The 23,815-nt window shown below is 52.1% G+C and overlaps 3 protein-coding genes across 14 annotated transcripts in view; 1 reads left to right on the top strand and 2 right to left on the bottom strand.

The window, feature by feature from the left end:
- POLR2F (RNA polymerase II, I and III subunit F) overlaps window positions 1-6,334 on the bottom strand; it is an 86,810-nt gene extending 80,476 nt beyond the window's left edge. For 5 of the 6 annotated variants that reach the window (XM_063704745.1, XM_055374616.2, XM_055374617.2 and 2 more), the window contains exons 1-3: window positions 6,157-6,312; window positions 4,890-4,959; window positions 2,254-2,384 (exon numbers count right to left, since the gene is read on the bottom strand). In XM_063704745.1, coding sequence (XP_063560815.1) covers window positions 2,254-2,384; window positions 4,890-4,959; window positions 6,157-6,176 — 221 coding nt within the window. In that variant the 5' untranslated portion in view covers window positions 6,177-6,312. Of the gene's footprint in view, window positions 1-2,253; window positions 2,385-4,889; window positions 4,960-6,156 lie in introns of all 6 variants that reach the window. The other variant, XM_004063460.5, reaches the window with a different exon arrangement.
- Window positions 6,335-6,345: 11 nt separating this feature from the next.
- C23H22orf23 (chromosome 23 C22orf23 homolog) lies at window positions 6,346-16,414 on the top strand. 4 transcript variants are annotated; one of them, XM_019018111.3, is made up of 7 exons: window positions 6,346-6,545; window positions 6,814-6,925; window positions 8,441-8,503; window positions 12,487-12,669; window positions 14,778-14,909; window positions 15,422-15,522; window positions 15,694-16,414. In XM_019018111.3, exons 2-7 carry the CDS (start codon window positions 6,823-6,825, stop codon window positions 15,763-15,765), a joined length of 654 nt encoding a protein of 217 aa, XP_018873656.1. In that variant the 5' UTR covers window positions 6,346-6,545; window positions 6,814-6,822; the 3' UTR covers window positions 15,766-16,414. The 4 variants fall into 4 exon arrangements, with proteins under 4 accessions (XP_018873656.1, XP_018873657.1, XP_055230582.1 ...); XM_019018112.3 differs by lacking the exon at window positions 8,441-8,503 and having other exon boundaries at window positions 6,349-6,545; XM_055374607.2 differs by having other exon boundaries at window positions 6,360-6,545; window positions 15,422-16,414.
- A 1,524-nt stretch (window positions 16,415-17,938) lies between these two features.
- Window positions 17,939-23,815, bottom strand: part of MICALL1 (MICAL like 1) — a 35,138-nt gene continuing 29,261 nt past the window's right edge. For 2 of the 4 annotated variants that reach the window (XM_063704733.1, XM_063704732.1), the window contains exons 14-16: window positions 22,560-22,674; window positions 21,939-22,012; window positions 17,939-19,233 (exon numbers count right to left, since the gene is read on the bottom strand). In XM_063704733.1, coding sequence (XP_063560803.1) covers window positions 19,112-19,233; window positions 21,939-22,012; window positions 22,560-22,674 — 311 coding nt within the window. In that variant the 3' untranslated portion in view covers window positions 17,939-19,111. The remainder of the gene's footprint in view (window positions 19,234-21,938; window positions 22,013-22,559; window positions 22,675-23,815) is intronic. The other 2 variants (XM_055374605.2, XM_031005641.3) reach the window with 1 other exon arrangement.

The following is a 23,815-nucleotide window of genomic DNA, read 5'->3' as shown; positions in this document are numbered from 1 at the left end:
TCAGTCTCATGCTTCCCTCATGCTTCCCCACAGTACCATCAGAGTACCCTGCTCTGTCCCCTCACCTACTCCTCAAAAGAAAGGAGGAGGAACTATTCTGACAGGTGAGCCTGGGGGGAAAAAAAGCAGGCATCTGTGGCCCAGCCTCTTTGAAAGTCCCTGCTTTCTCAAAGCCATCTGTTGGCAGAGGGTGCTTCCAGTCTGTTCTCCAGTCTGCCCCAAACCTCAGCAGGCATCTGAAGGCCTGCACTGCCTATGGCTAACACATCTGCACTCACTGGACACTCGCACCTCTACCTGTCTACTCTATCTCCTGAATCTTTATTCTCCCAAATGTGGGAGAGGAGGGAAGTTTGCTGATTTTCAAATCCCCAAAACCCCACCACTGCTCTGTGCTTTCATCTCTCTAGTGTGCTTTCAAGCTGAAGGGCCCCCCACTCTGCTGGACTGGCCATAGTCTACCTCACATCAAGAACCACCTTAAAGCCAGGAATGGTTGCTCATGCTTGTAATCCCAGCTCCAGCACTTTGGGAGGCTGAGGCAGGAGAATCACTTGAGGCTAAGTTCAAGACCAGCCTGGGCAACATAGCAAGACCCCTATCTCTACAAAAAATACAAAGCTAGGCATGGTGGCACATACCTGTAATCCCAGCTTGAAGCTACTTGGGAGGTTGAGACAAGAAAATTGCTTGAGCCGGCCGGGCGCGGTGGCTTACGCCTGTAATCCCAGCACTTTGGGAGGCCAAGGCAGGTGGATCACAAGGTCAGGAGATCGAGACCATCCTGACTAACACGGTGAAACCCCATCTCCACTAAAAATACAAAAAAATTAGCCAGGCGTTGTGGTGGGCACCTGTAGTCCCAGCTACTCGGGAGGCTGAGGCAGGAGAATGGTGTGATCCTAGGAGGCGGAGCTTGCAGTGAACCGAGATCACGCCACGGCACTCCAGCTTGGGCGACAGAGCGAAACTCCATCTCAAAAAAAAAAAAAAAAGAAAAAAGAAAAAAGAAAATCGCACTGGCCGGGCACGGTGGCTCACACCTGTAATCCCAACACTTTGGGAGGCCAAGGCAGGCGGATCATGAGGTCAGGAGAAAGAGACCATCCTGGCTAACATGGTGAAACCCCGTCTCTACTAAAAATACGAAAAACTAGCTGGGCGTGGTGGCGGGCGCCTGTAGTCCCAGCTACTCTGGAGGCTGAGGCAGGAGAAGGGCGTGAACCCAGGAGGCAGCACTTGCAGTGAGCAGAGATCGCGCCACTGCACTCCAGGCTGGGTGATAGAGCAAGACTCCATCTCAAAAAAAAAAAAGAAAAAGAAAAAATACAAAAATTAGCCAGGTGTGGTGGCGGACGCCTGTAGTCCCAGCTACGCGGGAGGCTGAGGCAGGAGAATCGCTTGAACCCGGGAGGCAGGGGTTGTATTGAGCTGAGATTGGGCCAGTGCACTCCAGCATGGGAGACAGAGCAAGACTCTGTCAAAAAAAAAAAAAAAAAAAAGAAAAGAAAATTGCTTGAGCCCAGGAGTTTGAGGCTGCAATGGGCCATGATCAGGCCCCTGTGCTCCAGCATGGGCAACAGATTGAGATCTTGACTCGGAAAATAAAACAACAAAGAACCACCATGGCCGGGCGCGGTGGCTCTCGCCTGCAATCCCAACACTTTGGGAGGCAGAGGCAGGTGGATCACTTGAAGCTAGGCGTTCGAGACTAGCCTAGGCAACATGGCGAGACCCCGTCTCTATTAAAAACACAACAATTAGTTAGGCATGGTGGCACATGCCTGTAATTCCAGCTACCTGGGAGGCTGAGGCACGAGAATCACTTGAACCTGGGAGGCAGAGGTTGCAGTGAGCTGAGATTGTGCCATTGCACTCCAGCCTAGGTGACTCAGCGAGACTCTATCTCAAAAAAAAAAAAAAAACACACTGGTACACATTGGCTCTGAATTCACCTTTTTTGCTGCACTAGTCTGACAGGCAACCATCTAGTTCTGGTTTTTTTTTTTTTTATCATTTTTCTCCCATACTGTTACTTGACTTCTCAGATGTTCATGTCCTAGTTCTCCTATTAGATCACAAGCTCCCTGAGGGCAGGGGACTAGCTCAATGCCTGGTACGCAGGGACGGCACCACTTTTGGAATGTGAGAGCACGGAGTCTGTTTTCAGGTGCCAGGCTGGGAAAGATCAGCGGTACAAGAGCTTACTGTGGCCTGACAGATGGAGAAGACAGTGAAGGGGCAATCACTCACGCAATCTGGAGCGCTCGGGTGCCCAGCACGCGGGCTCGCTCGTACTTGGTCATGTATGGTGTGGTGATTCGCTTCTGGTTGGCCTGCGGTCGCTCCCCAGAGGGGAGGATCTCGACATTCTCCTGGCCTTCCTGGACACCAAGACAAAAAAGAGGGAAAGTCTCAGGTGGCATTTTTGGGTTACAGGGAGGATGATAATGACAACAATCACAGTCCTCGCTACGGCCACCATTAATGCTTACTGCATGCCAGGGGACCGCATAACTGCTTCCTAACAACTCATGTAATCCTTACAATAACCTTATGAGGCAGGGATTACAGTTCTCATTTCAGAGGCTTGGAAAGTCAGCTAACCTGACCAAGCCTCAGACCTGGTAATGGAGGTCTGAGATTCCAGAGCTAACTGCCTCATCCAGAAGAGAGCAGAGGGCCTGGAGATGGGGTGGTATCAGAATGTTGGTCCTGTAAAAGAGGTCCTGGCACAAAAAAATTACCCTAAGCAGGAAGCTAGGAATAGTCTCCCCATCTTTCAGATAGGGGAGCTGAGCCAATGGGTCAAGTGGCTAGAAAAGTCAAGGTGAAGGCAGGAATATTTAACAATTACTTACTAAGCATTTGTCCTGAGCCAGATATTGTTAACAGATGCTGAGAAAGAAAGCTAGGAATTTCTGCTCTCAATTAATGGTCTAAAGGGGAGACAAGAGTAAACAGAGCAGGTGCTATGAAGGGTGCAACAGAGTTCCCGAGGAGGTGGGGACACCTCACTCACACTGGGGGTTAGGAAAACTCCAGGGATGAGACTTGAGCTCACCTAGAAGGATGAGCAGGAGCTGTCAAACCAATGAGGAAGGAGGCAACATGCAAAGGCATAGAGGAGAAAGAGGTTTGGACAACTAGTTGTGGACAATAATTAGAACAAAAGGTGCGTAGAGGATTGTAGGCAAGAGAATAAATTCTGTGGTATATAAAGAATTAAGTAAACAGGCCAGGCGCAGTGGCTCACACCTGTAATCCCAGCACTTTGGGAGGCCGAGGCGGGCGGATCACAAGGCAGGAGATCGAGACCATCCTGCCTAACACGGTGAACCCCGTCACTACTAAAAATACAAAAAAAAAAAATTAGCCGGGCGTGGTGGTGGGCGCCTGTAGTCCCAGCTACTCGGAAGGCTGAGGCAGGAGAATGGCATGAACCCAGGAAGCGGAGCTTGCAGTGAGTCAACATCGCCCCACTGCGCTCCAGACTGGGTGACAGAGCAAGACCCCATCTCAAAAAAAAAAAAAAAAAAAAAGGTTGACTCTGAGCTGGGCATGGTGGTGCAGAACCTGCAGTCCCAGCTACTCAGGAGGCTGAACTGGAAGGATCACTTGAGCCCAGGAGTTCAAGGCTGTAGTGTGCTATGACCACACCTGAAAATAGCCATTGTACTCTAGCCTAGACAACGTAGCAAGACACCACTTCTTAATTTAAAACGAGCAAACAAACAACAACAACAACAAAAAAAAAACAGAAAGAAAGGATCACTCTGGATACTCTGTTGCGAATATTCTGCAGGGGGCAGTGGCAGAAGCAGAGAGGCCATTTAGGAAAGCCAGTAGTAACTGAGCATGTGGGCAAGTAAGAAAGGGTGCTGAAAGGAGAAGAACACACAGAGCAGAGTCTGGAGTGAGACTGAAGCAGGAAAACCAGCCACACAATTCCTGCAGGAATGTGGCTGAAAAGCAATAAGATCTAAGCCAGGTTAAGGCACCAGGAGTAGAAAAATGCAGACAGGGCTGAAGTACATCTAGGAGGCACAATCTACATGACAGGGATGGGAAGGGGACCAGAAGGATGGAGAAGGATGCATCTGACTCAAGTGAAAAGGTATCTGAAAGTGCCATGCAGAGAGAGAGAAGGCTCCATGTCTCTCCAGAACATAACTGCATTTTTTCCCTCATCAGTCACACAGGACAGAAAGCCCTACTTTCCTCTTGAGGCTGGCAACCTATCCACCTAGTTGCTCAAGCCAGAAACCTGAGAGTCGTCCTCGTCACCACTCACTTTCTCAGCCCCATAACCAACCCACCGAAATAACTCTTTCATCTGCCTTCTCATCACCTGTGCTACCAGCACCTATGTCCAAGCCACAGGCCTCTCACCTTTCACTCTTGCCCTTCCCCAGTTCAATCCTTACTCAAGGCAGGAATGTACTTTCTAAAATGTAACCTGGACCGTGCCCTGGCTCAAAGTTTGTCAGTAGCTTCCCATTGCCTTTAGGCTACAAAATACTGCCTCATCTGAGCCCTGCTTACCTCTTCCCTTTGCTCCTTAAGCAGTCCCACCCAGCAGAAAGCACCTGGCATATAATAAACATTCAACACATGTTTGCCAAATGAAGGAAGGCACCGTTTAACTTGTCAGTGAACTAACTGCCCCAGAAGCCACAGGCTGTGGACCACATGGACAAAAGCTTCCAGGCCCACCCTGCAGGACTGTTCTGCTATGCAAGACTGGAACACAGCTCACTCTAACTGAGAATGCTTATGGCAGAGGCCTTGACCACAAATAGAAGGCAGACACATTCAGCTAATCATCACCTGCCAGACGATTTGGCAGCTTGGGCTGCAGAGGTGGGAGCCTGAGGCTGAATACTGACCTCTTCGGCATTCTCCAAGTCATCTAGCCCTTCATCCTCCTCCACATCATCAAAGTCATCGCCATCAAAACTGTACAGGAAGAAGAGATCAGTTACTTAGAGCATCACTTAAAAGAATCAAAGAGGGGCCAGGCACGGTGGATCACACTTGTAATCCTGGTACTTTCGGAGATTGAAGTGGGTGGATCGCTTGAGGCCAGGAATTCGAGACCAGCCTGGCCAACATGGCAAAACCCCATCTCTACTAAAAATACAAAAATTAGCCGGGCATGGTGGCACATGTCTGTAATACCAGCTACTTGGGGGGCTGAGTCACAAGAATTGCTTGAACCCAGGAGGTGGAAGTTGCAGTGAGCCAAGATTGCACCGCTGTACTCCAGCATGGGTGACAGAACAAGAACCTGTCTCAAAATAAATAAGAAAAATTAAAAAAAAAAAATTCAGAGGCCGGGCATGGTGGCTTTGTATTGTGGCTCTGGGATTAAGCCTGTAATCCCAGCACTTTGGGAGGCCGAGGCGGGTGGATCACAAGGTCAGGAGTTCGAGGCCAGTCTGGCTAACATGGTGAAACCCGTCTCTACTAAAACTACAAACAATTAGCAAGGCGTGGTGGTGCACGCCCATAATCCCAGCTAGTCGGGAGGCTGAGGAAGGAGAATCCCTTGAACCCCGGAGGCGGAGGCTGCAGTGAGCCGAGATCGCGCCACTGCACTCCAGCCTGGGCGATAGAGCAAGACTCCGTCTCAAAAAAAAAAAAAAAAAAAAAAAAATTACTGCAAAGGACCGTCCCAGACTTTTATTTAATGCCACCCGGTGGAGCTGCCCCAGACCCTCCTCTGGAGCACGCCTATACTACATACTTCTAGAACTGGGGAAGCTCACGCGACCACCGTTACCTGCTTGCTTCCTTACTTATGGGCCTGTGACCCCTTTTCTAGAAAGTGAGCACGTGGAGAGGCAGGGACGATTGTTCATTCACCTCAATATTCCCACTGCATGACACAGAGCCCGGCTCGCTGGAACATTTGCTGAAGGACACCTTTTCTACGGATCCCCTCTGGACCCTCGAGCCTGGGCCCTCCTGTGCCTCCAGCCGGGGCTGTGCTCCTGGGTCCCCGCCCTTCCCTTCCTCGGCTCCGCCGGCCCCCTCAGGACCCCAGTCCCCTCAGACATTGCCCCTAGACGCCAGGCTCCTCAGCCGACCCAAGCCTTGCCTCATCCGCCCCTTCCAAGGTTGCCGCAAAGGCCACTCCGCTCCCGCACTCACTTGTCCTCGTTGTCTGACATGACACCCTCGCCTCAGCGACCCCGCTGCGCCCCGGTCCCGCGCGGAGACCCGCAAACAGCGACACTACGACTCGCACGGCTCCTCGCTTATCTTGCGCCTGCGCCGTAACCCAGAGGAAATCACTTCCGGGAGGCAGGACAGAGCGGGGAAAGTGCGCATGCGCTGACTGGTGTGTGCGCGTTTCTATAGTAGCCGGGGGCGCTAGCTGCCAGCTCCAGCAGTCCGGATCGCGCAGTATTTCTGCGTGGCACCGGTGCGGATGCGGCTGTAAAGCAGTGGTCACCGCCTCCGGGAGCCCACTTCTATGTGGAGAGGGGAGCACCCAGAGAGGGTCTTAGGGTGAAATTTCAATTTTGGCATATCACTCAGTGAGTACTGTTGTGACCACGGCTGTGTTAACACACTCCCTTCCTCCCGAGGAGACTTCCCTGCCACAGGCGCTGGGTCAGAATGAGGACTGTGTGTGTGTATCTGTCTGTGTCTGGATGGGAGGTTTGGGCACTGTCGCAATATTAACTGGCGGCATCATTCTCTGGCTCGATCCCCGCTTCCAGACTTCTGGGGGTGTTGGGCGTCGGGGAACAGAGATTAGGGACAGGAGACAGGGGGTGTGTCATTGCGTCTTTCCCTCCTCAGAGTCCTCCCATGGCTTCACAGAAGCAGATGGAGGTAGTGACCAAAGGAACTGGGTTCCGGCGCCGCCCCAAGACCACCACTTACACCCCGGGGACCTGCGAGCTGCTCAGAGGTCAGTGCGTTAAAGCAGCGATCCCAGCCTTTTTGGCACCAGGGACCGGTTTCGTGGAAGACAATTTTTCCACTGACGGAGGTGTGGGGAATGGTTTCGGGATGAAACTGTTCCACCTCAGATCATCAGGTATTAGTTAGATTCTCATAAGGAGCGTGCAACCTAGATCCCTCGCGTGCGCAGTTCACAATAGGGTTCGCGCTCCTATGAGAATCTAAGGCCGTCACTGACCTGAAAGGAGGCGGTGAAGCTCGCTAGCCTGCCGCTCACCTCCTGCTGTGCGGCCCGGTTCCTAACAGGCCAGGGACTGGTACCAGTCCACGGACGGGGGGTTGGGGACCCCTGAGTTAAAGGATGAGAGAAGAATGGTGGGAGTTACCCTCTGTAACTCAGTTCCCCCGTACCTGACCTGTGGCTTAGCACTGTTTTCCTTTACAGATAAGGAGCCTGGGGTTCAGAAAGCTTCAAAATTCTACTGCATATGCCTTAGTCGGGGGCGAGGCGGGGCGGGAAGGGGGGGAGGGGAAGGTTCAAGGTGCTACACCTTGCCAAAAGTCAAAGAACTAAAATTTTTAGAGTAGTTAACTCCTATGCATCCTTTAGATCACACTTTCAACTTTCCCGAGGAAGACTTCTCCTCCTTACCACCACAGTAGGATCAACTGTTATGCACCCTCACACATTTTCCTTCACTGGGCTTAGCACAAGCTGTAGTCAGTTATTTGGTGTCCCATCTGTCCCTCCAGATCATGAATTTCATCAGGCAGGAACCGTGCCTGTTTCGGCTCACAATTGTAGCTCCAGCCCCTGAAACATGATGAACAAGCGTTCATGTGTTCTTTTACTCAACAACTTTTTTGTTTTTTTCCAACAACAACATTTTTAAGTCTACCATGTGCCTTAGACTCTGTTTTAGGTGCTGGGGATACAGCAGTGAAAGAAAATGAGGTGGCTCAAGCCGGTAATCCCAGCACTTTGGGAGGCCAAGGTGGGCAGATCACCTGAGGTTAGGAGTTCACGACCAGCCTGACCAACATGGAGAAACCCAGTCTCTACTAAAAGTACAAAATTAGCCGGGCGTGGTGGCGCATGTCTGTAATCCCAGCTACTCGGGAGGCTGAGGCAGGAGAATTGCTTGAACCCAGGAGGTGGAGATTGCAGTGAGCTGGGGTCGCGCCACTGCACTCCAGCCTGGGCAACAAGATGGAAGCTCCATCTCAAAAAAAAAAAGAAAAAAAGAGAAAGAGGAAAAAAATTTAACAGAAGGCAGAAATTTTATTAAACCAGCAAAAATTCTTGTTATCATAGAGCTAATATAGAAGGATAACAATAAAATAAAATATATAGAATTTTAGGTGGTCATAACTGCTATAGAAAAAACGAAGCAGGAAAGATAGAGAAGGCATGCTCAGTGCAGAATGGGGCTAGGATGTAAGGTTTTAAATTTCAGTAGGGTGTCAGATGAAGGCATCCGCCTGCAGCCCAGGAGGCCTCATAGAATCCTTTGTCGTGCAGTGATGATGAAGGAATCCAAACTGACGAACATCCAGCAGCGCCACATCATGGACATCATGAAAAGTAAGGGGCAGTCCACAGAGGCTTCCTGGACAGAGGGATCTGGGGCCACACTTTTAATGCTTCTCCATGTTAAGGGAGAGAGGACCTCATATAAAAAAAACAAAGACAGCCGGGCACATGGCTCATGCCTGTAATTCCAACACTGGGAGGCTGAGGTGGGAGGATGGCTTAAGCCCAGGAGTTCAAGACCAGCCCGGGCAACACCACAAGCCACAAGACCTCATCTCCACAAAACCTTTTTTTTTTTTTGAGACAAGAGTCTCACTCTGTTGCCCAGGCTGGAGTGCAGTGGCACAATCTCGGCTCACTGCAACTTCTGCCTCCCGGGTTCATGCCATTCTCCTGCCTCAGCCTCCCAAGTAGCTGAGACTATAGGTGCCCACCACCACGCCCGGCTAATTTTTTGTATTTTTAGTAGAGACGGTGTTTCATCGTGTTAGCCAGGGTGGTCTCGATCTCCTGACCTCATGATCCGCCCACCTCGGCCTCCCAAAGTGCTGGGACTACAGGAGTGAGCCACCACGCCTGGACAACTTTTTTGTTTTGTTTTGTTTTGAGATGAGTCTCTCTGTCGCCCAGGCTGGAGTGCAGTGGCATGATCTCGGCTCACTACAACCTCCACCTCCTGGGTTCAGGCAATTCTCCTGCCTCAGCCTCCTGACTAGCTAGGATTACAGGCGTGCGCCACCATGCCCGGCTTAATTTTTGTATCTTTAGTAGAGACTGGGTTTCACCATGTTGGCCAGGCTGGTCTCGAACTCCTGACCTCGTGATCTGCCCGCCTCGGCCTCCCAAAGTGCTGGGATTCCAGGCATGAGCCACTGCACCCAGCCCCCAAAATTTTTTAAAATTAGCCAGGTGTGGTGGTGCCAACCTGTAGTCCCAGCTACTCAGGAGGTTGAGGTGGGAGGATCACTTGACCCTGGGAGGTCAAGGCTGCAATGAGCTGTGATTGCACCACTGCACTCCAGCCTGGGCGACTGAGTGGAGCCTAATCTCAAAATAATTAAAATAAAATAAAATTAAATTAAAATAAAAACAGGTCAGGCCGGGTGTGGGAGCTCACACCTGTAATCCCAGCACTTTGGGAGGCTGAGGCGGGCAGATCACCTGAGGTCAAGAGTTCAAGACCAGCCTGGCCAACATGGTAAAACCCTGTCTCTACGCCAATACAAAAATTAGCTGGGCATAATGGTGGATGCCTGTAATACCAGCTACTCAGGAGGCTGAGGCAGGAAAATCACTTGAACCCAGGAGGCAGAGGGTGCAGTGAGCCGAGACCATACCACTGCACTCCAGCGTGGGTGACAGAGCAAGACATCGCCTCAAAAACAAAAAATAAAAAATAAAAAAAAACAGGTCAGCTGTGGTGGCTTATACCTATAATCCTATCACTTTGGGAGGCTAAGGCAGGAGGATTGCTTGAGCCCAAGAGTTCAAGACCAGCCTGGCAAAACACATACATACTGGGGTGTACCTGTAGTCCCAGCTACTCAGGAAGCTGAGGCAGGAGAATCACATGAGCCCAGGAGTTCAAGGCCAGCCTGGGCAACACAGTGAAACCTCTCTCTACAATAAAATTTTTGGGTGTGTGACCAAAAAAATTAATACTTCCGACCGCTCGCTCCTGGGGAATTGACCTTGTAGAGGCTGGACGGGCAGAAAAGGTAGACAGGCACCCAGATCAAAACAGTGGATGAGCCAGGTGCGGTGGCTCACGCCTGTAATCCCAGCACATTCAGAGGCCGAGACAGGCAGATCACCCAAAGTCAGGAGTTCAAGACCACCCTGGCCAACATGGTGAAACTCCATCCCTACTAAAAATACAAAAATTAGCCAGGTGTGGTGACCCGGGCCTGTAGTCCCAGCTACTTGGGAAGCTGAAACGGGAGAATAGCTTGAACCCAGGAGGCAGAGGTTGCAGTGAGCTGAGATCACACCATTGCACTCTAGCCTGGGTGACAAGAACAAAACTGTCTCAAAAAAAAAAACAAAAAACAAAAAATTAGCCAGGCGTGGTGGCACACACCATAATCCCAGCTACTCAGGAGACTGAGGCACAAGAATCGCTTGTACCCAGGAGGTGCAGGTTGCAGAGAGCCAAGATCATGCCACTGCACTCCAGCCTGGGCAACAGAGGGAGACTCTGTCTCAAAAAAAAAAAAAAAAAAAAAAAAAAAAACAATGGATGGGACCTGCTCTAAGCTGGGCTTTATGGCAGTTGAGAGGTGGGGTCAACTGACCAGACAGGTGACACACTTGGATCGCCTGGGGGAGAAGCCCCAGGGATGGCCAAGCGGGGGGATGGACAGCAGGAGGGATAGGTACCTGCTATCATCCAAACTGTCCCTGCTTGTCCATGGACCACACAGAAAGTTTTAGGAACCCATCCACAGAAATTAAAGCATCAGTACAAAGATTTGATGTACAAGAATGTTTATTGCAGCATTGTTTGAAGTAGTAAAAAACAAACCTAGAAATAACCTAAATTTCTGAAACAAGGAGGTGAGCTGAATAAATAATGTATCCATTCTAAGGATACTAGTATATAGCTATAAAAAATAAGTTATATATAAATGGATTGATCTGGACAGATGTCCATGAAAAAATGTAAAGTGAAAAGAGTCTGTTATTTTAATATATTACAGTATGATCCAGTGTTTGAAAGAATCTTATATGCACATATATCTTTGAACATGTTTGTATAAGCATCAAAAAGGAAGGAGACCACCAAACTGTTACCATTATCACTCATTCATTATAGAGGGGTGGGACTGGAAGGAAGAAGAGAAGACTCCTTGTACCGTTTGACTTGTTTTGTTTTGTTTCATTTTGTTTTGTTTTTTGAGACAGTCTCACTCTGTTGCCCAGGCTGGAGTGCAGTGGCTCAATCTCAGCTCACAGCAACCTCCACCTCCTGGGTTCAAGCGATTCTCCTGCCTCAGCCTTCCCAGTAGCTAGGATTACAGGCCTGCATCACCACACCCAATTTTTGTTTTTTGGGGTTTTTTTTTGAGACAGTCTTGCTCAGTCACCCAGGCTGGAATGCAGCGGTGCAATCTTGGCTCACTGCAACCTCCACCTCCTGGGTTCAAGTGATTCTCCCGCCTCAGCCTCCCAAGTAGCTAGGATTACAGGCACCCGTCATAATGCCTGGCTAATTTTTTTTGTTTTTCTTTAGACATGGGGTTTCACCATGTTGGCCAGGCTGGTCTCAAACTCCTGACCTCCAGTAATCTGCCCACCTCAGCCTCCCAAAGTGTTGGGATTACAGGCGTGAGCCACTGCACCTGGCCTTTTGACTTCTTTTAACAGGTAGGTATTACTTTTATTTTTATTAATTTTTTTTTTGAGACGAAGTCTCGCTCTGTCGCCCAGGCTGGAGTGCAGTGGTGCAATCTCGGCTCACTGCAAGTCCCGCCTCCCAGGTTCATGCCATTCTCCGGCCTCAGCCTCCCGAGCAGTAGGGACTACAGGAACCCGCCACCATGCCCGGCTAATTTTTTGTATTTTTAATACAGACAAGGTTACACCGTGTTATCCAGGGTGGTCTCGAATTCCTGACCTCAAGTGATTACCCATCTCGGCCTCCCAAAGTGCTGGGATTACAGGTGTGAGCCACCATGCCCGGCCAACTTTTATTTTAAAAAAGTGGCCAGGTGCAATAGCTCATGCCTATAATTCTAGCACTTTGGGAGGCCGAGGTGGGTGGATCACTTGAGGTCAGGAGTCCAAGACCAGCCTGGCCAACATGGCCTGTCTCTACTAAAAATACAAAAATTAGCCAAGCATGGTGGCGCATACCTGTAATCCCAGTTACTTGGGAGACTGAGGCAGGAGAATCGCTTGAACCTAGGAGGCAGAGGTTGCAGTAAGCCGAGATCGCGCTGCTGCACTCCAGCCTGAGTGACAGAGCAAGACTCAGACTCAAAAAAAAAAAAAAAGCCATGTGGGTCCTCCCACCCCAACTCTTCATTCCCCAGGAGGAGATGCTTTGCCCCTACAGTGCAGCCCAACATCCAGCCAGAGAGTCTTACCTTCCAAGCAAATAGCCTCGCCCATCTACCTGCCTCCCATCCTCGCAGCCCGTCCCCACCTCCGGCCTGCCAACATGTGCCAAGCCAATGGGGCCTACAGCCGGGAGCAGTTCAAGCCTCAAGCCACCAGTAAGTGAGGGTCTCAGCTAGGGCCTTTCTCCATCTCCCTGGGGGAGGACAAGGGAGAGGGATGCAAGCAGCCCACAGGGCAGGTGGGAAGGTAGCTAATCAAATCCCCGTGCACTTTGTACCAATGCTCTTGAGCCTCAGCACGTTGGCTTAGGGGTATTCAGGGTGCAGAGGAAACCAGTCAGATGGTCCTTTTTTTTTATTTTTCCAGAACTCACGATTAACTGAAATCTACCACTTCCTGATGATAGGGGCTATCAGGGCTCAATGCCACAGCCTAAACCTCTCCCTGCAGCCCCTATACATAAGTTGCCACTACAGGCATCGCCGAGGCCCCAGGTTCCTGAGCTTTCTTAGCCTTGCTCTGCTAAGTTTTGACAAAACTTTTTTTTTTTTTTTTTTTTAAAGACAGAGCCTCACTCTGTGCCCAGGTTGGAGTGCAGTGGTGCTATCTCGGCTCACTGTAACCTCCGCCTCCTGGGTTCAAGCAATTCTCATGTGTCAGCCTCCTGAGCAGCTGGGATTACAAGTGTCCACCACCATGTCCAGTTAATTTTTTTAGTAGAGATGAGGTTTCACCATGTTGGCCAGGCTGGTCTTGAACTCCTGGCCTCAAGTGATCCGCCCACCTTGGCCTCCCAAAGTGTTGGGATTACAGGCACAAACCACCGCTCCTGGCCTTTTTTTTTTTTTTTCTTTTTTGAGACAGTGTCGCTCTCATTCTGTCACCCATTCTGTAATACAGTGGCATGATCATAGCTCACTGCAGCCAGAACTCCTGAGCTCAAGCAATCCTCCTGCCTCAGCCTCCAGAATAGCTGGGACCACAGGTGTTCCCCACACCCAGCTTTTTTTGAGACGGAGTCTCGCACTGTCACCCAGGCTGGAGTACAGTGGCACGATCTCGGCTCACTGCAACCTCCACCTCCTGGGTTCAGGCAATTCTCATGCCTCAGCCTCCCAAGTAGCTAGGATTACAGGCACCCATCACCATGCCCTGCCTAGCTAATTTTTTTTTTTTTGAGACGGAGTCTTGCTCTGTCGCCCAGGCTGGAGTGCAGTGGCGCCATCTTGGCTCACTGCAAGCTCCACCTCACGGGTTCACGCCATTCTCCTGCCTCAGCCTCCCGAGTAGCTGGGACTACAGGCACCTGCCATCACGCCGGGCTAATTTTTTTGTATTTTTAGTAGAGGTGGGGTCTCACCGTGTTAGCCAGGATGGTCTTGATCTCCTGACCTTGTGATCCGCCCACCTCGGCCTCCCAAAGTGCTGGGATTACAGGCATGAGCTACCGCGCCCGGCCCATGCCCAGCTAATTTTTTGTATTTTTAGTAAAGATGGGGTTTCACCATGTTGGCTGGGCTGGTCTCGAACTCCTGACCTCGTGATTTGCCCGCCTCAGCCTCCCAAAGTGCTAGGATTACAGGTGTGAGCCACCGTGCCTGGACTTTTTTTTTTTTTTTTTTTTAGAGATAGGATATTGGTCAGGTGTGATGGCTCATGCCTGTAATTCCAGCACTTTGGGAGGCCGAGGCTGGCAGATCGCTTGAGCTCATGTGTTTGAGACCAGCCTGGGCAACATGGCAAAACTCCATCTCTACTTAAAAAAAAAAAAATACAAAAATTAGCTGGGCACGATGACGTCCACCTGTAGTCCCAGCTACTCGGGAGGCTGAGGTGGGAGGATGACTTGAGCCCGAGAGGTTGCAGTGAGCCAAAATTGTATCACTGCACTCCAGTCTGGGCGACAGAGTCAGACCTTGTCTCAAAAAAAAAAAAAAAAGAAAAAGAAAAAAAGAGATGGGGGTCTCACTACATCCATTAGGCTGGTCTTGAACTCCTGGTCCTAAGCAATCCTCCCACCTCAGCCTCCCAAAGTGTTGGAATTACAGACCATACCCAAACTCTTTTCTTGGTTCTTTCCACCTCTTCCTGCCTCTCTTGACAGTACAGTATTGCTCAGGAGAACCCAGGGTAGCAGCAGGTGTACGGAAGCCCTGTCTGCATGACCAGGCACCCTGCAGCAAGCACGTGCACTTGGGAACACAGACCATGAATGAGGGCACCCTTTACAGCCTAACTAGGCCATTTCTTTTTGGCCCTACAGGGGATCTGGAGAAGGAGAAACAAAGACTCCAAAATATCTTTGCCACGGGGAAGGACCTGGAGGAACGGAAAAGAAAGGCCCCTCCTGCACGACAGAAGGCTCCAGCCCCTGAGCTAGACCGATTTGAAGAGCGTAAGACTCCGATGGACCAGTCATGCTGGGGGTGGGGGTAATGTGAGGAGGGGGCCCAGAATTGGATGGAGCAGTCAGGGGATCCCTGGGGGCCAAGGGCCAACAAGTGAGAAACACTATTTATTTATTTTGAGACAGTCTTGCTCTTATTGCCCAGGCTAGAGTGCAGTGGCGTGATCTGGGCTCACTGCAGCCTCCACTTCCCAGGTTCAAGCAATCCCTCCTGCCTCAGCCACCTGAGTAGCTGGGATTACCAGCGCCCGCCACCATGCCTGGCTAATTTTTGTATTTTTAGTAGACACGCAGTTTCACCATGTTGGTCAGGCTGGTCTCGAACTCCTGACCTCGTGATCCACCTGCCTTGGCCTCCCAAAGTGCTGGGATTATAGGCGTTAGCCACCGTGCCCGGCCTAGAAACACTATTTGACAATAGAACCACTTCCTCTCCTCAAGAGAGGCAACCCACTGCCTGCATCCCTCACGGGAACCTGACAGCCCTCTCCTCTGTCCAGTGGTGAAGGAAATCCAGGAGAGGAAAGAATTCCTGGCTGACATGGAGGCCCTGGGACAGGGCAAACAGTACCGAGGAATCATCCTTGCTGAAATCTCCCAGGTAGGAGAAACAACCGGGGAAGTGGGGAGGGGAAGGGCCCAGCGCCAAGTGCGAATGGAAATAACAGGGCCTGCTGTGGCAGGGTTCAGGGGTCAGGCTCTAGCTCACTGCTGTGACAGCTCCTCAGGTTCTTAGCCCTGATACACCTGCTTTCCCTGATGCCCTTTGCAGAAACTCCGGGAAATGGAAGACATTGACCACAGAAGGAGTGAGGAACTTAGGAAGGGTCTTGCCACCACTTAATCTGTCTCCAGAGACGGGCAGGGTAGCCCAAGCTCGACCACTGGAGTCCACTCCTCTGCCAGGCAGGGCCATCCTCAGGCCAGCCCATCCTACCAGCCTTCTGCCACGTCAGATGGTGGCATAGCACTGCCCTGCAGTACCCCAAGGCATACTCAGCAGCCTAGCCCCTGCCCCGGAATGCAGATGGAGCCTCTGAGACTCACAGCCCCGTCCGCAGAGAAGCAAAGCCCGAGCATCCCTACTAGGACGTGTGTCTAAAGGTATCCACTGGGCCTGCTTCCCACCACCTCTGACCTGTGGCCTGCTCATTTAGTTTTCTGAATTCAGGAATGAATATGATTCCTTTCTTCCTGTTTTAGGATTTACTTATTTGATTTCTTACCGCCTTAGGCAAGTATTCAACCACAATGATTAACTGGCCAATAAAACATATTTAACGTGGGTCATTACAAGCACCATTTTGTTTTCAGAGGGATAAGCTTATTTGTTCAAGGCGTTAGACTTTGTCAAGCACAGATGGTTTCTAGCTACCTGTTTGCATATTTCAAGTGGCAACGGGAACCAACCTCTTGGGCACCCCATGGCTGGCTGCTGTGGCGGGTGCTGAATTCCACTCTGTTAATGATCTCAATAAACCTCTGCAACGGTTCATTATCCCTCTGTGAAAACTAAGTCTCAACAAGATACCACAACCAAGGGCATTTACCTGGCAAGCAGTGCATTCAGGATTAAAAGTTGGCTTTAGCTTTATGTCTTTCCACTATACCCATGGCCACAGAAAGAAACATGAAAGGGTGGGAGTGACCTAGAGCCCTGGCCTGGGAGTTCCAGTCCCTGCGTGTGCCGCGTGACCTTTCTTGGGCAAAACCCACCAGCTCCGTGCTTGTGCATCTGCGAGGCCCTGCTGGGAAGGAGTCACCTGACACCTTGTCCTGTACACAGCACATCTGTCCCCCTCCCCTCTGGCTCCTGATACCCACGATCCCTACCTTCTCCAGTATTCTGTCATTTGCCTGTCCCAGTAAATCACCAAAATATTTTGGAAATATCAACCCTGTCTCGGGCACCTGGAGGGAGTCCCATAATCCCATCAGGTCACATGATCCAAGTTTCGGTTTGCAGAATAAAACGGCCCTGTAAATGGTGAGGCCCCGATCAAGGGCCGGCTCAGGGACATCCCATGGAAAGCCTGTGTGTCCACACACCCTCAAGAACCTGAGGGCAGAGGGTGCAATCTAATGGGAACAGTTGTCCTCCACCTCGAAGGCCCCATCATGTGGTCAGGAGGCAGCAAACCAGAGAACCCCCCTGGACAAATCCAGCCCACCCTGGACACACAGTATCAGCCAACCCTTGATTGAAATTCAGGCTAGTGGCCGGGCGCGGTGGCTCACGCCTGTAATCCCAGCACTTTGGGAGGCCGAGGTGGGTGGATCACAAGGTCAGGAGATCGAGACCATCCTGGTTAACACGGCGAAACCCCGTCTCTACTAAAAATACAAAAAATTAGCCAGGTGTCGTAGCGTGCGCCTGTAGTCCCAGCTGCTCAGGAGGCCGAGGCAGGAGGATGGCGTGAACCCGGGAGGCGGAGCTTGCAGTGAGCTGAGATCGCGCCACTGCACTCCAGCCTGGGCAACAGAGCGAGACTCTGTCTCAAAAAAAAAAAAAAAATTCAGGCTAGCTTTCAGCATTTACAAATTACACACACACAAGATCTGGATTTCTAGCTTCTTATGACAAACAAAGGATCTGGCAACACCGGGCCCACATTCAGCCCCACAGGCCACAGGTGACTTGACTTGCCTCCAGTTCACCCCTGCCCCTGCCAGCTTAGCCTCCTGACACCGAAACAGCCCGTCAGAGCTGTCACTCGGGTTCATGCGTGTTACCTGTCTGGCCCTGGAAAGGCCCTGGAGTTGGTGGCGCCAGCTCCAGGCCAACAGGCATGTTTAGAAGGAGCCTGCCAGGGCCTGCATGGCCGAGGAGCCACCTCTCCCTGCAGAGGAAAGGGATCCTGCCCAGTGGCAGGCAGTGAGGGCAGAGATCCCTCTTGGAGGATGGCCCCAACATGGCCTCTGGGCGACCAGAGATGCTCAGCCACCAGGTGTGGCAGAGGCAGGTGGGAGGGCAGACAAGGCTGCCGCTGTGGCCCGAGGCTGCAGGGCACTGGCAGTTGAGGTTGTCTGTTTATTGGTGAGGAAACTCCTCGAGAGTTAATACAGTGTGATCTTTTCCCAGAGGTGTGTAGAGGGAAGGGGGCCTAGAGGCATCCCAGAGATAGCTTATAGCAACAGTGCTTTGACCAAGAGCTGCTGGGCACATTTCCTGCAGAAAAGGTGGCGGTCCCCATCACTCCTCCTCTCCCATAGCCATCCCAGAGGGGTGAGTGGCCATCAGGCCTTCGGTGGGAGGGAGTCAGGGAGAGAACAGACAACAGAGCAGACAGACCAGTGATGACCATGGGCGGGAGCGAGCCTCTTCCCTGGACCGGGGTGGCAGAGGAAAGCCTAAATGAGGGGTCAGACTATAAACGTTAGGGAACCGAGATGAGCACCTGCTTCAAGTGCACCCTTCCTACCTGACAACCAGGCACCAGAACTGCAGCCTGGGGACAGCACTGGGAGCAGCTAACAGAGCACCCACCTGCCCCAGCATGGCCATCGCAGCCCTGGTCCTGGCAAGGGAGGCTCCCTGTGGAGTAAGGGGAGATGAGGGAAGCCGCTCCTGGAACTGTGAGGGAGAGAGGGATGGATTTGCCTGTCAGGCCCATTCACGTCTGACAGTACAGGCCACTCAGTCATAAACTACAACTTAACTGAAGACTTCAGAAACAGAGTTCCTGAGTGAGGGAAACTGAGATCCAGGGGCGCCTGCACAGGACAGGAAGACAGAGACTCAGAGCCAGGGATGGGGCAGGAAGAAGCCAGTGTGGCCCAGCGCCACTTGCTGGCCTGCCTGGAAGAGCAGAACCCTGGAGGCGGAGACCCAGCCCAGAGCTCATGGCAGGGGCTGGGCAGGGTGAGGGGCGGAAGTGCTCAGCAGGCGCCCCTCCCTGGACCCTGGGACCCTATTTGCCCCTTGGGTCAGTCACAGCATCCGCAGTCATCAGAATCAGGTTGGGCAGGGCTGAATCACCGCTGCCTGGGGCTCGGAGAAGAAACAAGAGATTCTTTGGCCCAGAGCAGTCACAGGTCCCTGAGGAGGAAGAGGCCATCACCCAGAGGATCCCTCCCCTTAGTCATCTTCCTCCTGACTGATCTGAGGGGAGCAGGGCGCCCCCTTCAAACAGAGCACAGCCCAGGAGCTGCTCCAGGAGGGGGCAGTCCCCAACTGGCTTCTCGTGCTGTTAGCTCTTGTCTCTGGGGGACTTGCTCTTGGCATCACGTTTGTTTCCTAGCAGTTTCAACATCTTCATGGTCTTGAACTTCCCCTTCTTCTTGCCCTCAGGTTCAGCCTCCCTCTGGAACTCTGCAGCACAGAGAGGGGAGCACTTAATAAAGTGGAGAAGAGGGGTACATCCAGGGCAGGCTAGACCCAGTGACACAGGCCCGGGCATGGGCAGCAGGGCTCAGCCCAGCCCCACCACTTCCTGTGTGGAGCCTGGGAGGGACAAGACACTCACCTTTCCCAGCCTCTGTCTCTTCACCTAGAGGATGGGGCCCATCCTCCCCCTCCCCACCTCCAGTGTTTGGGGAAAGATCAAGATGGTCAGCACATGTAAGAGCTCTGCTGAATCCAGGAATTCTTTTTTTTTTTTGAGACTGAGTCACTTTGTCGCCCAGGCTGGAGTGCAATGACGCGATCTTGGCCCACTGCAACCTCCGCCTCCCGGGTTCAAGCGATTCTCCTGCCTCAGCCTCCCGAGTAGCTGGGACTACAGGCGGGTGCCACCACGCCCTGGCTAATTTTTGTATTTTTAGTAGAGACGGGGTTTCACTGTTAGCCAGGATGCTCTTGATCTCCTGACCTCGTGATCCCCCCCACCTCAGCCTCCCAAACTGCTAGGATTACAGGCATGAGCCACCGCACTCGGCCTAGAATCCAGGAATTCTGAAGCATGGCATCCATTTATCTTTTTCTTTTTCTTTTTTTTGAGACAGAATCTCTGTCGCCCAGGCTGGAGTGCAATGGCGCGGTCTCAGCTCACTGCAAACTCTGCCTCCTGGTTCAAGAAATTCTCCTGCCTTAGTCTCCCAAGTAGCTGAGATTACAGAAGTGTGCCACCACACCCAGCTAATTTTTGTATTTTTAGTAGAGACGGGGTTACACCATGTTGGGCCAGGCTGATCTCAAACTTCTGACCTCAGGCGATGAGCCCGCCTCAGCCTCCTAAAGTGCTGGGATTACAGGCGTGAGCCACCGTGCCTGGCCCCATTTATCTTTTTTTTTTTTTTTAGACGGAGACTTGCTCTGTCGCCCAGGCTGGAATGCAGTGGCACGATCTCGGCTCACTGCAACCTCTGCCACCTGGGTTCAGGCGATTCTTCTGCCTGAGCCTCCCGAGTAGCTGGGATTACACGCAAGCGCCGCCATGCGCAGCTAATTTTTGTATTTTTAGTAGAGACAGGGTTTCACCATGCTGGCCAGGGTGGTCTCGAACACCTGACCTCGTGATCTGCCGGCCTCGGCCTCCCAAAGTGCTGGCATTACAGGCGTGAGCCACCACGCCTGGCCCCCATTTATCTTTAAAAGGCTGGATTCACCCAGGCTGGTGCCCACAGCTCTGTTACTTACAACGCAAATGCTGTCAGAGCAAGAGAAACCTTCAAAATCATCTGTCTGAGCCCCTAATTTTATAGACAAGGAAAATGTAGGCCTTTGAAATGGACTAATACCAACCGAGCCCTTTGTAGGGCCAGGGCCCTCAGCTAAGTTTTACACATTATCTCAGTAATCCCAGCACACACCTGTGAGGGGGTGCCATTTTCACCCGCATTCTGCAGATATGAAGAATGAGACCAGAGTGGTAGAGTGGCCGGCTCAAAGTCACCCAGCTCATAAGTGCCAGAGCTGGGACTAGAACTCAAGTCGTCTGACTTGGCCTGAGTCAAGACATAACCACAAGGCCACAAAGTGAGGTACTGGTAAAACCAAGACCAAAACCCAAATCCTGGCCAGGAACACTGGCTCACGCCTGTAATCCCAGCATTTTGGGAGGCCGAGGTGGGCAGATCACTTGAGGCCAGGAGTTCGAGACCAGCCTGGTCAACATGATGAAACCCCGTTTCTACTAAAAATACAAAAAAATTAGCCAGGGCTGGGCGCAGTGGCTCACACCTATAATCCCAGCACTTTGGGAGGCCGAGGCGAGCGGATCACTTGAGGTCAGGAGTTCAAGACTAGCCTGGCCAACATGGCGAAATCCCATCTCTACTAAAAGTACAAAAATTAGCCGGGCGTGGTGGCAGCTAATCCCAGCTACTGAGGAAGCTGAAGCAGGAGAATTGCTTGAACTTGGGAGACGGAGGTTGCAGTGAGCTGAGATCGTACCACTGCACTCCAGCCTGGGTGACAAAAGCAAGACTCTGTCTCAAAAAAAAAAAAAAAAAAAATCCTTTGACTCACAGTCCAGTACTTTTTTTTTTTTTTTTTGAGACGGAGTCTCGCTCTGTCACCCAGGCTGGAGTGCAGTGGCGTGATCTCAGCTCACTGCAAGCTCCACCTCCCAGGTTCACACCATTCTCCTGCCCCAGCCTCCCGAGTAGCTGGGACTACAAGCTCCCGCCACCACGCCTGACTAATTTCTTTTATTTTTAGTAGAGACGGGGTTTCACCGTGTTAGCCCTGATGGTCTCGATCTCCTGTCCAGTACTCTTTTAACTGTTTCAAGCACCACTTGGTCCCCAGGAAGCACTGCTGTTTGGGCCCACGGACTCCAACAAAACCAGCTGCAGATCTCAAGGGGGAATGCACAGCTGAGGGCAAATCCACCCTGGGAAGATGCCTCCAATATACCACAGTCGTCTCTGTAGGCATCAGGGCATCCTACGGCTACCCTCCAAGCCTAAGCCACAGCCTTCCTGGCTGTATGCTGGCCTCTCTTGCTACACACAGCCCTCTCTGCACAACAGAGGCTGCGGAGTTTGTGCACAGCCATCCTGGTAGTGCCCACTCCAACCCTCCCTTCAACCAGTCCCTCCCTTCCAGCCCAGTGCCAAAGTTCAAGTGCTCACCAGCCTCATCCCCAGCAAGGGCCTCACCTTTCTTCTTGATCATGGCTTCCAACATCTTGTCTTCCTCTTCCTCCCTGAAATAAGCAGCAGCAGTTAAGCTGGGCGTGGTGGCTCACACCTGTAATCCCAGCACTTTGGGAGGCCAAGGTGGGTGGATCACCTGAAGTCAGGAGTTCGAGATCAGCCTGGCCAACATGGTGAAACCCCGTCTCTACTAAAAATACAAAAAGTAGCTGGGTGTGGTGGCTCATGCCTGTAATCCCAGCTACTCGGGAGGCAGAGGTAGGAGAATCGCTTGAACCTGGGAGACAGAGGTTGTAGTGAGCTGAGGTTATGCCATTGCACTCCAGCCTGGGCAACAAGAGTGAAACGCTGTCTCAAAAAAAAAAAAAAAAAAGCAGCGGCAGCTGAGAGTCCTACGGGAGGAAGGAGCAGACGCCCTCTCTGTCCACACAGGGCTGAGCAACGGTGCACTGGGATCGCTGGTAGGAGGGCAGGGCTGGCCTGGCCTGAGGCGTGGACTGTGTCTTTGGCTCTCCAGGGAGCTGCCCCACCCATGAGGCCCAGAGCCTGACCTGCTCTGGCCCTGCCCCCAGGACCCCCCACCCCTGGCCATGTCACCTCTGCCGGTCCTCATCCAGGCAGTTGATGATAGCGTTGCGCTGCTCAATGAGGGTCACAAGCTCCTGCATCAGCACCTTCTCCCGGGCCCGGTCCTCCTCCGTCCAGTCCTTTTCTGCCCAGGGAGAAAAGTTAGGGGGCATGAGTGGTAGGAAAGCCCTCTTCCTCCCCCAGGCCACCAGGAGCCACTGCCTAAGTGCAGCAGGCCAGCCCCATGCTAAATACCATGCAAGAAACTAAGAGTGCAGAAGGGAAGGGCCCCGATAGGTGGGGCTTACAAGTTCTTTTTTTTTTTTTTTTTTTTTTTTTTTTGAGATGGAGTCTCACTCTGTCGCCCAGGCTGGAGTGCAGTGGTGCGATCTTGGCTCACTGCAGGCTCTGCCTCCCGGGTTCACGCCATTCTCCTGCCTCAGCCTCCCGAGTAGCTGGGACTACAGGCGCCTGCCACCACGCCCGGCTAATTTTTTGTATTTTTAGTAAAGACAGGGTTTCACCATGTTGGCCAGGATGGTCTCGATCTCCTGACCTCGTGATCCACCCGTCTCGGCCTCCCAAAGTGCTGGGATTACAGGCGTGAGCCACCACGCCCGGCCAGGGCCTACAAGTTCTTAGGGAAAAGAAGGTTGTGACAGAAGAGACCAAGGACACCAGGCTGCCTACCAAAGAGCCCTGCAAGGGGCCCCAGCAGGGCCAGCACAGCACCTGCTGCAAGAACAGGGCAGCACCAAGGGTCTCATGCTCATGTTCATTCATCCATTCAACAAATGTTCACTAGGTGGCTTCTGGCGGGAGGCAAGATTCAGGAGGGACAGAGTGGGGCAGGGGCGAGGAGACAACAGGGAACCCCAGGGCTCCTCCAGCAGGAGAAGCAACACAACCCAAGTGACATACTGGGACATTTATCCAAGGCTGTGGAGGAAGGTAGACTAGAGGGGATGCTGGGGGCAGGGAGCCCAGCAGGAGGCTCCCCTGAAGCTGGGCACACCTGCTGCCCCTCCTGCCTCCTTTCCTCTCAAGGCCCCAGCCAACCCACAGGACCACCCCCAGGGGCCCACTGGGGCCCTAGTATTTCCCCCTCCCCCGGCCTGCAGGCTCCAGGGATGAGTGCCCACACCTGGCCTTCCCTCCACAACATCTACTGCCACAGGCTTCCCTGACTTCAAATAAATATCCTAGGCCGGGCCCGATGGCTCACGCCTGTAATCCCAGCACTTTGGGAGGCCGAGACAGGTGGATCACCAGAGGTGAGGAGTTCG

This window comes from Gorilla gorilla, chromosome 23 (assembly GCF_029281585.2).
Source record: "Gorilla gorilla gorilla isolate KB3781 chromosome 23, NHGRI_mGorGor1-v2.1_pri, whole genome shotgun sequence".
NCBI classification, from domain to species: Eukaryota; Metazoa; Chordata; class Mammalia; order Primates; family Hominidae; genus Gorilla; species Gorilla gorilla.
Note: the sequence above shows the minus strand (reverse complement) of the source record. Positions and strands in the feature narration are given on the sequence as shown.